Source organism: Zosterops lateralis (assembly GCF_965231275.1).
Source record: "Zosterops lateralis genome assembly, chromosome: 3".
In the NCBI taxonomy this organism is placed as follows: Eukaryota; Metazoa; Chordata; class Aves; order Passeriformes; family Zosteropidae; genus Zosterops; species Zosterops lateralis.
Genome location: NC_139764.1, coordinates 48,374,126 through 48,387,784, shown reverse-complemented (window position 1 = coordinate 48,387,784; position 13,659 = coordinate 48,374,126). Strand labels below are relative to the sequence as shown.

The 13,659-nt window shown below is 37.1% G+C and overlaps 1 protein-coding gene across 5 annotated transcripts in view; it reads left to right on the top strand.

Moving 5' to 3' along the window:
- Window positions 1-13,410, top strand: part of UTRN (utrophin) — a gene marked incomplete at its 3' end in the record, with an annotated part of 340,309 nt that extends 326,899 nt beyond the window's left edge. For 4 of the 5 annotated variants that reach the window (XM_083856272.1, XM_083856271.1, XM_083856273.1 and 1 more), the window contains 5 exons: window positions 15-258; window positions 6,420-6,528; window positions 7,990-8,076; window positions 10,669-10,691; window positions 11,270-13,410. In XM_083856272.1, the coding sequence (XP_083712398.1) occupies window positions 15-258; window positions 6,420-6,528; window positions 7,990-8,076; window positions 10,669-10,691; window positions 11,270-11,278 (472 nt within the window). The remainder of the gene's footprint in view (window positions 1-14; window positions 259-6,419; window positions 6,529-7,989; window positions 8,077-10,668; window positions 10,692-11,269) is intronic. The other variant, XM_083856275.1, reaches the window with a different exon arrangement.
- Between the last annotated feature and the right edge of the window lie 249 nt (window positions 13,411-13,659).

The following is a 13,659-nucleotide window of genomic DNA, read 5'->3' as shown; positions in this document are numbered from 1 at the left end:
TTTCAATATCCCAGGAGTCTGCAGATAGAATACGAGCAACTAAAGGAGCAACATCTTCGGAGAGGAATAAACCCTCTTGCGTCACCTCCTGACTCCATTGTGTCACCTCAGCATGCTTCTGAAGATGCCGAGCTCATTGCTGAAGCTAAACTCCTGAGGCAGCACAAAGGTCGCCTGGAAGCAAGGATGCAAATATTGGAAGATCACAATAAACAGTTGGAGTCTCAGCTTCACCGGCTACGGCAGCTCCTTGAGCAGGTACTTGTGCACTTTGCCCCATATTGTTTCTGCACAATGGATTTTTTGGTGGAGCAAAGGCATTGACATTTTACTGCAGGTATTTTCACCATGCTCTCTTGGTCTGTTGTAATCAGTCATTTCTAACAGGATCTTTTTTTTCTTACCCACTAGTATAACCCATGGTTAATGTCAAATGAGCAGAAAATGATTGCAAATGCTGGAGTGATCATGGGAACTTGGGAAACACTGAGAGTAACACAAACAGGAGCAAGAGGTTTTCATTAATTAAAAAGCATGGGAAGAAAATATACACCCTACTCCAAGTAATGATGCCAGCCACATCTCATGTTTGACTTCGGTTTTCCCAGACACTTCCCTTAAATAATATGTTTATTTGCTGTCAAGCCCCTCTTAGCATGCCAGAGACAGATGGCCAAAGATATGTCTGAAATACAAAGGAGCAATTAATTACGTTAAAAATCCAGTTCCTCTTGAGTAGCATATTTAGACCAATAAGCTACAGCAAAGTAGTCTTTCACACAAGTAAACGCTGGAGGTAAGAGCCTTTTAGCAAGTACTGGTAGCTGGAGATCATAGGGTTTCCTTGTTGGCAGAAGGAACAGATTGCTTTGGAAGTCAGCATGTGCACACCTGGCTTGTGGAAATAACAGGAGCAACATATACCAGGTGTTGTTAGAGATGGTAGTTTCTACTGTGTCGTGTGGAGAAGCTTGAGTGAAGATAAATTTGTATGAATGTTTTCTTCCAACTAGTCATTACCATTGGGTCAGAGTACAATAAGAGAAGTGTTTCCTGCCTTCCATGAGTCAGATGTAGTAGGGGATTTAACTAAGCCAAGAAACAGGCTACATAAACCAGGTATTAAAATGGCCTAAGTTCCTGCTGTAGATGATACTCTCATTACAGGGATTAAGGTATTTGCTGTTTGTTTCGCTGGCTGATTTGGTAATTTTTTCTAGGCAGTTTTGGTTGAATAGGATTTAGATGCATCTTGTTCAATGACTTCCTTGCCCCTCTAGCAGAGTAAATTTTTTTATTGCCACTCTTATTCTAGCATTTTAATCAGTATTTGAGTAGATGTAATATTTAACAGGGAAGATAGCAACTGGTGAATTGTTAATAATAATTTATAAAGATCTTGGGATATGTGACCAATACTTAGTCTTTCAAAGAAGGGTTTAAAATCTGCAAAGAAACGTGGTTGAATAGAAAACAGGAGTTCTACCAAACCTATAGTGACCTGCAGACTAGTGCTTAGAGCAGAAACCCTTTAAAACCCTTTTTTTTTCCCTAATGTAGCTGAGGATGATCTCACAATTTTGTAATCTTTTTTGAATCCTTATATCATTCTTAGTAACACTTTTAGGGTATATGTTTCTGTTGTGAAAAAAATGGGTGGGAGAAGGGACAGTAATTCTTTCTTATCATTTCTGCCTTTGGAATTTTCTAGGCATTCTGCAGCTTTTGGGTTCAGATAGGGTAAAGTAGAATAGAGGTGACCTTTTTCAATATTTCTGACTGTTTACACCTCATTTACTGTATACTGTTGCTCTTTTGCTTTCTGTCCGCATTGTCCTGCCTCTGTGGGAGTCATGCCGTGCTTCTGATTGTTCCAAGTATTATTTCCTAAGGTCTTTGTTTCTCCTCTGTCATTTACTAAAGTGGCTCATACAGAGTCAAGTGTATGAGAGGATCTGCATTATTTCTTTTATAGCATATCTGTGGCTTTTCTGTACATATCATGATTTAATTTACTGGCTGTTTTACAAGCTATTTCCAGAATGTTGAAGCTATTCCCCTGGTGGGAATTCAGAAATTAAAAATAATTTAAATTTTTAGTAATGTTCTTTGAAATTTATTTTGACATTGATAGAATTATGAAGCAGCACTGATTTCTGTTACTGCTCCCTTTCTGAAAAAAATTACCACTCTTCAGCATATTTGTTGTTCCATCAATTTGGTCACTACCTATTTGGACAGCCTTTATTTCTTTCGCTTTTTGGGGAAGGACTTTACGGGAAGCCTATCTATATTTATTTGTTTCTTTTGCTTTTACTGGCTATCCCAGTTATTTTTAGTGGAGAAAAGGAATACCTTTTCATATTAATAAGATTAATTATTTGCAAGAAAAATGCTCATTGGTCTCAATCTTAAAATATATAACAACAGTATAATTACTATTATTAAAGGACACAACTGTCTTACAGCAGTATGTTCCTCATGGCTGGCATTTCATGCCTTCTCTGTTTGTCTGTTCTATCGACAGCAAATCTCCCCATTCCTGTTCTCCACTAGCCTCCTGACTGGTTTTATACCACTGAATATAAAATACTTGGACTTTTTTTTTCTCCAAAAGATTAGAATGAGTCTGTCTACACGCAGATATTGGGGTAGAGAGTTAATGAACTTTAGAAACTTTCATGTAGTAACTGCTTAATCTAGATGAGAGTATTCTAGGACATTCTTAAAAGAGCACCTTTAGCAGAAATATGCATGCCTCCTTCAGGTCACAATTCTGAGGTTACCATACTATTTTTATTTTAGCAAGCCCAGAGGATTGGTAGCTGTCACAGAATGTTGTCATTTTGTCTGCCTGATTGATTAGGGTGCCAAAGAGGAAGGTGAAACAGAACTGGCATGTGACATGTTAATCAGACAGAGAAAAAATAAGGAATCCATTCTCATTTTTCTTTCTTCAGCCTTTATAGATACTGCATTTGCAAAGTCAAAGTGAAACCAATTAGGAAGGGCTGTTTGGATTTTTCTGTTTTCTCTGAGCTACTGAATAGAGGTTTCATATTGGATTTGATATTGAAGTTAGTGGGAGCTAAAATCATCTGTCAACAGCTCTATGATCAGACAGAGAGTAAATTGGGGGTGCAACTCCCTCTCCAGCTGAAAGCAGAGGAGCTTTATCAGAAGAACACAGGAGAGTTTGTTTCTTTTGTAGCTGGGAGAAAAATTCTGGAGCAAGAAGAAATGTCTGTAATGAATGTGGTAGTAAAATCAGCATTTTTGAGGTTTCTTGGGATTCGGATTGGGGACACTGAGGTTTAGTTTGGTTTTTACCAAAAGAGCAGAAGTCAAGGAAAGAGCAGGCAGGTCTTAGCTATCCATTAACTACAGAGCACTTCAGGCTCTTCTTTGGGAAAGACACCAGCAGGAGGCATAGTGAAATAAGACACTGCAGAATAAAACTGGTTAAAATAAATATCTCTTTTGAAACGCTTTAAAAACTGCTGTAATACAGAAACAAAACCACAATTGCAGAGTTTTCTGGAGAAGGACTTATTTGTCCCTTCATATCTTTGCTTGGTTTTAGCTAAAAAGAAGTTTCAAAACTCCCCGAGATTGGAGCTGGAAATCTCTTCCTCATCCCTACAGAGGCGTGCTCAGTATCCCTGCTTTTATTTCTTTCAAGAAGCAGCAGCAGGTGTATAATTACATCTAGAGCTCTTTGCTTTTGGTTTCTGGCTTAGGGGTTGTCTGCTGAGTTGTTTTGAATAAGAATACATGAATAAATGATGCCTGAAGTGGGACAGGATGGAAGTGCTCATATTTTGTAGGTGTTATGTAACTGGAGTCAAATAGAATGTGATTTTCTACTGTTATTTTTCTCAAGTTCTCTAACAATAAAATTGTTAAATCATGTAAATACATGCTGATATATCTGTATCCTCAACTGGTTTGCATTTAACATTTTCCAGTACTTGATTATTATATTAAGGCAATTATACCACTACCACAAACCTTCACTTCCTGCTCCAAACCACATTCTTCAACTGCTTAACAATATTGTTCTTAATTTGGAAGAAGAGCTTGGTTTGTTTAGGCTTTTCTTTTTATTGCAGCCACTGGAACTACACAATGTAACATTTTTCAGTATATTTAAATGAAAATGAAGTAATCGCATGTTACCATCTGATTGGAAGGTGATGGTTTCGAGGGTTTTAACTTGTTTTTAAACCCAGCTGCAATATTTCATTCTGACTGCTGCAGCAATATATGGTACATCAATGTAAAGTATTCCAAGTATTTTTTGTTTTCTCTCAGTTTATCCACTTACAGTCCTTGTGCTCTGCAGTGCTCTTTTATCACTTACAATAGATCTACTGAGTGGTACCTTGACTAACTCATCACCTGAGTTTGTAGGCATTTAGTTTCTGTCTATCAACATTAACTGTTGACTTTGTAGTGCCTCACTATGCTTGACTGAGCCTTTGTGTTGATGTGTTGTAGTTTTGTACGTCCAGCACAGATCTTCTCATTCACCCTCATTCATTTCTGCACAATTTATTCATAGTTGCTGCTTAACAGGGCCAGAAGCAGAGATTTACTCCAGGTGCAAGTTTGTATTTTGGCTGATTCACATTCTCTCTCTTCATCTGTTTGTGGGGATGGCAAGCAGTGACTCTGCTGCTGGAGTTAGTTTTGTTGTTCTGTATTGAAGGGACTCCTAACCTTTGGAGAATTTCCTTCTTCTCTTTACCATCACAGCTCTAACATCTCAAACAGTGGCTCCTGGCAATACAGAATTGCCTGGGTTAAGTTATCCCAGGCTTCTCTGATTTAAAATCACCACAGTCATTTTACTTAGACTCTTTAGCTGGATTGAAGCCTGGTACAGAGCAGCAAACTACTTAACTACTTGATAGTAATTCACTGTTCATAGAAGTGCCTTGACAGTAAAATCCCTCTCTGGCTTGAAAACATTCCAATTTATTTGGCTCCTATGCAGACTATTATTTCTTGGTTTGTTCTTTTAGTCAAAGCTGGCCTTTAGTATTGTCATGCAGAAAAAGATGAGATTTAGAGGAGTTTTACTGAAGTCTGTTTTTGTTAAGTTGGAAGCTGTCTCAAGAAATTGCGTATTTCAGTTAAGGCTGTGAAGTGCAAAGGAGCAAACTTGTGCACAAATTAACAGCCATTCTGTATTCTAACTCTGCATCAAGTCTCATAGCTGTTCTAGGTACTTGCTCAGTTCCAAAAAGACCTTAAAAGCAAGAATCTTTTGTATTACTTCAGTATCTGGTTTTGATAGATTTACTTAAATACCTGCTCCTTAAGCTGTTCAGAAGTCATTTCATGATCTGAAATCAAAAGGATAAATGATAGCAGCAACAATTCCAGCTACATCTACCTCAGATGAAAATATTATTTCACTTATTTCTGTGCTTTTCAGGACAATCACTTCTGAGGCTCAAATACTGTGTTACTAGTGTCTTCCTTGAAATAATTTTTAAAAGAAGGAAGGAAGGAAAAAATGCCTGAATAAGGTCCCTTCCAATATTTCTGAGCTGCTATGGTCTTTCTTATTTTCTGTCCTTATATGTACACTTAAATGTGATCTCAAACATGCATATGGTTACAGCTAAATGTAATGGTGATTTCAGCGATTCTTCAAGTGAATTTAAGAATCCAGAAAAGCTTCTTTTCAAAGTATATAAGTAATTTCTCATAATTTTCAGGAGTTTCTGTAGTACAAATTTTTGCATAGTAAAAATTCCTGCAAATCTGGTGTCTTCCACATGGTTGAGAAGCAGCATCAGCAGGAGTGATGGCTGGCTACCACTTTTTAGATTTAATGAACTTGTTTTGAATCTGTCTTGAGTCATCACTTGATTCTGGAGTTCCACAAATCTGTTAATGATTGAATAAACAATTGTTTCTAAGCATGCTTAGTCATCCTTGTAAAGCTTTTTATGGGCCCCTAGCTGAATGTCCTGTTTGTCTGGGTATATGTGTGCAGATAAATACATACCCATGCAGTTAAATACGACCCAAATAATCCCATTGTGTGGTCCTTCTGCAGAGCTGGACTGGGAACCTTGGCATACGGTGTGTGTTGTACATTACATTGTGTTTTTGTGATGCAACAGAATGATGTTTTTAACAAGACCATCAACTGGAATCTTGTAATAGCTGTTCTTAAGTCTAAATTTTCTTTTAACAAGTTCTTGGTTTGTTGGTTTTGTTGTTTTTTTTTTTTTTTTCCCTCTCATCAGTTGCATAGACCTAAGTCAATCTTCAATAGCTTGGAGAGCAAACAAGAAAGAGCACCTAAAAAAGGAAAGAAACAAGATGGCTGTGGGCAAGCCTACAGTTAAATTCTGTGGATACAAGTAACGTAAATTTGCATCTTCTTGTCTTTAATGCAGCCCGACTCAGACTCCCGGGTCAATGGCGCCTCCCCCTGTGCTTCACCCCAACACTCTGCTCTCAGCTTCCCCCTGGAGCAGGACACAAGCTCACAGTTCCATCAGACAGGTGAGTGTTCTGATCAGATAATGTGCCCATGGAGCCATAGATGGCTACTGGATAGGTTTGTTGGCACCTTCTGGAAAGATTTGTAAGCAAAAGGAGTGGATCTTTGCAATGCTTCTGCTCAGTGCAGCTGGAGGTGTTGCTTCCTCACGCTTGGGAAGAGCTGCGGTATCCTAAGGATCCACATGACTCTGAATTACAAGCTTTTGTCAATAGGCTCCTTGTTTCCATCTATTCTGACCAGGTGAATTTATTGGGCAAATCTGTCCTCACTGAAAGGGAAACCAGACTCCATTGAACTGAAGTGGCCAAGACTAGTTTGTCCTACACTACACACATGGACCCAAGTAATCTGATAGATACAGGACCAAATGTCCAAACCATGTAATCTACCCTTGCTATCTGCTTTAAAAATTCTTGTGTAACCTCTGCTTATCCTGGTATTTTGATTCCCACTCCTAAAAGATTCACATCTTTTGGAATAATTCAATATTTATGGCCGTAGGCTCTGCACATAAAGGAGTTTCTCTCTTGAAAGATTATTTTAAATTCTCCAGTATCATAACTCATTAATTTCATTGGGAGTTAGCAAAAATAACTACAGACCATTGTATGGTCAAAAGTAGGGGAAAAGGGAAAATATTTTTCTCAAATTATCTTAGGTACAATTTCCTCCTGTTTTTGTTTTTAAGCCTTGTGTTATAGATTAAATATTATTTTGTTTCTGTAGGAAACAGGAAAAAATATTCTCTTGCATACTGAACATGTTTCATTCAGCATTACCATATGTTTTTATTTTATCTGGAAAAACATGGAACTTCTTTGAGTCTGATTTCATGGAGTGAAAAGAGGCAGTATGAAAGATGTTGTCCAATAAAACTGCCAACAACACAGCCGGTTATGTTCCCTAACCATTCTCTTGGCTAATTTTAAGCATCATTTTTCAAAGAGATGGCAAGGAGGATTTTAGCAGTAATAAAATGGCTGGTACATATTGAATAAAGACCATGTAAAAGATAAATGTTGGGATTTTTTTCAGAGAAAGAATGCTGTACTCACTCTGAAAGTTACATGACAAATCTTCTGCAATTGGAACAGAATTTTAATTGAGTAGCTACAGAGTTTAATTCCCTCATCTTGTCATTTTATTGATTTTAACTGTAAATTTTCATATACTGTTCCTTGCTGGCAACTTCTAGTTAAATCCTGGATGCAATGGTTAAGTTTTAATAAAAGACAAATTAGTTTGACTGCAAATCAAGAAAGTAAGGTTCAGGTCCTCTCCCAAGGCTGGCAATTATAAATTATAGTTCGTGCACATTACAAAAGCTTCAAGTACTGTTTTCCCTTAAAATGTAAGAGAGTATTTAACTGGAAGATTGGCTAAGAATGCCTTTTAAAATGTTGTCCTTTTTTTTTCCTCCTCATTACAAAATTAATTTTTTTTTGTTGTCATATCTGCAGATGACTTGTTAGTTCCACCTCATGATACCAACACAGATCTAACAGATGTTATGGAGCAAATCAACAACACATTTCCAGCTTGCTGCTGTAAGTTTAAAAAAAGATATCTCTGAGAATCATATTGAATTTTAGGTGGTCTTTTGAAGAAAAAAAATCATTCTTGTGGTATTGACTAGGAAAATAAATATCTCTGAGGAGATTTCTTGTGTAGATATGTAAGCTATATAATTCTATCCTTTAAAATTCCTCAATAGACATTATTTGTGAAGGTAGATAAATATTCTTGTTTTAAGCAGAAGTGATTCACTATAAGAAAAGCCTGTAGCTCAAAAGCCTGTAGCTCAATGTGGAATTTTCAGTGCAGTGCCCACGTAAGGGGCAAGACATCTAGAATCTCACTAGCTGCTGATAAAAACCTTTTGAAGAAGAACTTAAGTGAATGTAGATTCAGAATTTCTGAATGCAGTTTTTGTAATAAAGCTTGAAAAAAAAGTCCTTAAACAATTAGTCCTTAGACTAATTACTGAACTAGTTATTAAATAGACCAGAGGAAATCTGTGAAGGCAGCATGTAACACCTCTCCCTGTTTAAATGCTTTGGAAGTTGATATTTTATTCAATGTCTATTAAAGAGAGATCAAAAAGAAAACCAGCTTGTTCCTATGCATGTCTTGTATATCAGCTGACATACATTTCCACTGATCCTCCTCCTTCCAGTGTCACTGTACTTGAAAAAGTGAGGAGCTGTCTCATGTATTTTGGTGGGTTTTGTAAAATACACTTATACATATACATGTCTCTCTATATATATAATTCAGCTCTTTTGCCTTAGAAAAACAGTAGTGAAAACTTTGCTATATTCACAAAACTGTTGAAACTTTCAAATGAAATGTAATCATAATGGTCAGTTTTAAAACTGAGAGTGGCTGTTTATGTCCAGTCCTTTTGGAAGCATCAAGACTCAACTCTACGCTATTTCAAACTCTGTGAACCCTATTAAAATACCCCTTTTATCTCTTGAACATACATTGTTTGGCTGTGACAAGCTGCATCACAGAAGATGCACCTTGAATGTTTTGAAAAAGCAAATTCAGTTCAAGCAAAAAAGGTCTCATTTCAGTGGTCCTTTTTGATGAGTTCAACAATTCAGAGTCCTTAAGGATTTGATTCTAAGGAGCATCTCATTTGAAGTCAACAGCTACTGGAGCTGCTCAGGGTGTGAGGTTCTGTGTGTATACAAATCAGTATAAAATGCAGCTCAAGCATTTGTTCTTGGTTTTGCAAATTACTGTCTTGCTATATACAGCTACATGGTCATTTGGCTCAAATGAATTTAAGGCAAATTGCATTGTGTCAGGATAAGCTTGGTAATGATGGCTGTTCTTCAGGACTGGAAAACAGAAAAAAAAAATCTCTGATTCCATGAAAAAACACTTGGAATGAGAGAGGAGAATACTGCAAGTGAAAATCATGGCCCCTTCATATTGTGAAGTCTAGCTGAGCATTTAAGAGTAAAAGAAGCCACAGTTCCAAATTTCATGTGATTTTTCCTCCGTTGTCAGGCTAAACCACCTTGCTCCAGTTAGTAGGTACTATTATGTTTGCTCTCATTCAGTCATTCTATAACATCTTTTACTCAGGAGAAAATTTTTTTGACTGTAAAGTTCATATCTTAAATATTTTAGAAGCCTGGAATGAGGATTATTAGTCTGGCCTTCCCAACAAAGGGCATTAGACTCTGAGTTTTGCTAAGGAAGACCATGACAGACTCTCTAAGTCCATCATCATCTGTTCCTATGGCCATTTGAGAGGGATCTGTCTTCCTGGCTGGGCAATTGTTGGATCTGTTCTATAAGACTTGAAATAATGTAGATTCCCCAGACTCTCTAGGCATCACACTATTCCTAACCTTAAAGCATGACATCCTTAGCCTCTTCATTATACCCAAGCTCAATTTTATCAAAACAGTCTTCATGTGTCACATCTCATTTCTTCCTTCACAACCTCATCTTGACTTGTCTCTTCTGCTATGGCCACAGCCTCTATCAAGGGGTTACTAGCATCTGAGCCTTATGTAGATAATTTTTATACCATTTTGACAGTTTAACAGAGATAGTTGTCCTACTCGCTTTATTTATTTTCATGAGTTTCAGGTTATCATTCTTCTTGAAATCAGTCTTTCTATTTATGTCAAATATCCTTTATGAAGCAATTATTCTTGTAGTAAGGCCATGCTTTTAATAGTGGATTTTGCTGTTTTGTGGTTTGTTCTCTTTTTGTCCTTCAGATCCACTAATCATGGATATAATGCCCCTTTTTCCTACTCAGAAGTAGGCAGGTGTATAACACTGTGAGGTCTTGTCTGTGCATTTGAGTGATGTCTAGAATAGAGCATTTTAAACAGATGATAGTGTAATACATCACTGAGGGGTTTCTATGGCTACAAATGGTGAAAATGAAACAATTCATATTACTATATCATTATAATGCTATCAATTTGTTAAAAGTAAGTTTGTGAAGAATTAAACCATTACAACATTTCTAGTTAAATGTTTAGTCTTTCAGAGATAAGTCTTTTTTCTTTAGTATGTATTTTCCTGATAATAACTTTGTTTTTAAACTGTCAAGATGCAGAATCATTTAAATTTCTAACCTGCTTTTTTTTTTTTTCTATTTCCAGCAAGTTTCACTGGCAGACCACAGGTATGGGACATGTTTACATACTTGCATAGGCATTGGAAACAAAGTGAAGCAAGTGAAAAGTTCCATTAACGCAAAGGGGCTTGGGTGGTTTTTGTCTACATTTTTCTCTAGAGGTGGGAGCTAGGCTGATACAAGGCCAGGTTCCAGAATATCATAGGTAATAGGAAATTTCTGCTAGGTCAGGCACTGCCACAGGTAGTGTGGTTCTGTAGATCTGTGTTGCTATCCAGACAGAATGAGCTTGCATTTATTTGAGCTAATTAGTTTCAAGCCAGCATCAGCTTGCAAGAGCGAAGCTGGTTCTTGCAAAGACATCCATGTGTCCTTGTGCCCACAGCTCCACTTTCAGGAGCTGTGGGCATCAGGAGCTAACAGAACCTTAGGCATTAGATTAAACACTGCAGTATTGTAAACTTAGATTTAACTTATTGGCTGAGTCTCAGGCCAATACATGTAAATTTTTAAAATACAATGCTTTGTAAGATGTTGTCACAGTGGTGAGCTGACGGAGCCCAGAGCAATTAGGAGTTTCTGTGTGTGCCAATACATGGTACTGACGTTGTTTCCCATCATGACAGGCCATGTGAAGTGTCCATTGGGATGTCAGCCAGTGCTTCCTGGCGTGCAGTGCAGCCCTGTCCTGCAGCCCACCGGCCACGCGTTCGCCTCATCAGAAACCTGCAGGGGCCCTGGGACATGCCGTGCGCTCCGACCGCGTGTTCGACTTGAAACAGTTCAACACTGAATACCCAAAGACCAGGATGTTGTTTTTATAGTGTCTCTTTTTTTTTTTTTCCTTCTTCTTCCCTTTCTATGCAACTGTAAATTAACAAGCAGTGGAATATTTGTCACTGATTTGTATAAATATACAGCCAGGGGAAAAGGGGCAGGGGCTTTATATACGTTCTTTTTGATAATCATAAAGAGAAGAACTGCATAAGGAGTTTGGAGCAAGACGTTACATTTATACATTCCTTTCAGCTCTTTGCTTTTGCATTGTAAAGTACTCTTAGTTATATTCTCACACATGTAACATTCTGTACTGATTATTTATATGCTAACCATCTGACCACACAGATTTCAGAATATCCTTGCATTATTTTCAGTATTGGCATATGAAGTTCCCATAATCCGCATTATTTTTACTGGTTAACAACAACTGTCATTGGGTGCAAGATACAGTATTTTAATTCAATTAAACAAGGTAAACTCTCATTTCAAGTCATAAGGAGCATTCTCATGTACCTAAGTGGTATTTTTAACTTTCTTTTCGTTATTCCCAGCCAACACTCCATTTGGAGGATTATTTTTTTAAGCCTTACTTTACTTTGAATCAGGAGATAGCTAAAAAGAGGACTTAGCTTAAGTTGGTTTTAGTAAGAACTATCATCTAAGTTAGTGTAATCTTTCCCAACCATGTTGGGAGACAAAGCTTTGCTGTTCCCTGCTGGGCCAAACTTGCTTCAAGTTTTGGAATTTACAGTCTATGAAGTAAAGCTCATTTCTGTGAGATCCCTTTCTTTTGTCTGCCTCGTGGAGATGAAGAGACAATTAGAAAGCCCTTTCCAATACTATTAGCAAAAAAACTTCCTCCAGAACTGCAATGCACTTAGATATTATCATTTGGCATTGTAATCTTGCAGATCATCCTTATCTTTGAAATAATTTATTTATGTACTTTTGATAAGGATAATTATGGGCAAGTTATGTCACTGATCAGCTGAGCTCTAGTTTAAAGATTATCATAAGAGATTTTAATGCCTTCACAGAGTTTACAATGCTGCATGGACACTTGCTTTAATTCTAGGACATACCTTTAATTGGTAAAACTGCATGCAATATCTTTCATGTATAGTGAAGGGGAAAAAAAAGCTGTGTTGTTCTTAATTATCACTGAAGGAAAAAAAACCTTATCTCAAAATGATATTGAAAGAGGTGTAAAATTCTCTACTGCTACTAAAAAATGCTAAGGGACATTAAAAGAGCAGGACAGGAATTTCTAGTGGTTTTGTGAAGTTTTGCCAACCATATTGTCCTGCACCCACAGTATTTACTTCTGAACTGCTGCTGCTCGAGGAGTGATTCAGGCAGTCATGACCACCTTCTACTGTTGGCACCAGTGCCAGTTCTTTCTGAACCCTTTGGCAAATTATTTAACCACTCTGCCTCTGTTTTCCCATCTGTAAAATGGGGATGATAATGTTTATCTCTCAAAGGTGATGTAGGACGTAGTGTCTGAAAATCTCTGTAGAAATGCTAAGTATTAGTCTTGAGTAAGTGGAGCAAAGTTGTCCAGGTGAGAAGAGAAGAAGCTGGCTCCTATTAAAATGTAATGTAGTTATTCTGAGAAGAAAAAACACCACATTTTACAGAAGAGGAAAGCCATGACCACCTTTCTACCTCAGACCTATCTTCATAAGTAGTATTGGAAATAGCTTTATATTCTGTTCTCTGCAAAGTATTGGCTTTTATCAAGCTACATAATTCTCTAGGAAAAGAATCTTTAAAAATATTCCAACATGAGTATAAAAAGAAATCGGTAGTGAATTTGGTGGGTTTTATTTTTGTTCTGAATATGAGGTTATGTATAAAGTTGTTTTTCTGCCTGTGTTTGTATGCATCCTTTGTCCTCTGCTGCCAAGTAAATGCTGCTTCAAACACTACATTGTAACATTCTTCCTCTGAGACAATAATAAATAAAAGAAATATATTGCAGTAACATGAGAAAAAGTATGGAGTTCTTCCAAATTTTGTGGGCTTCTTCAAGGATGGCACATCTCATTGCTAAATGCTGAACATTTCATCCTGAAGATTAACATGAGCAAGCTGTGATAGTCAATTTCTGTGTCTTAGCTTTTTCCCTGTGTGGTTTGAGTTTATATAAATAAGATTAAGCAGTGGGTTTTTTCTCCATAAATTTTACGTATTTTCTCTAGTTTTCCATTTTTAGTGATTTTAGTCTGGAATC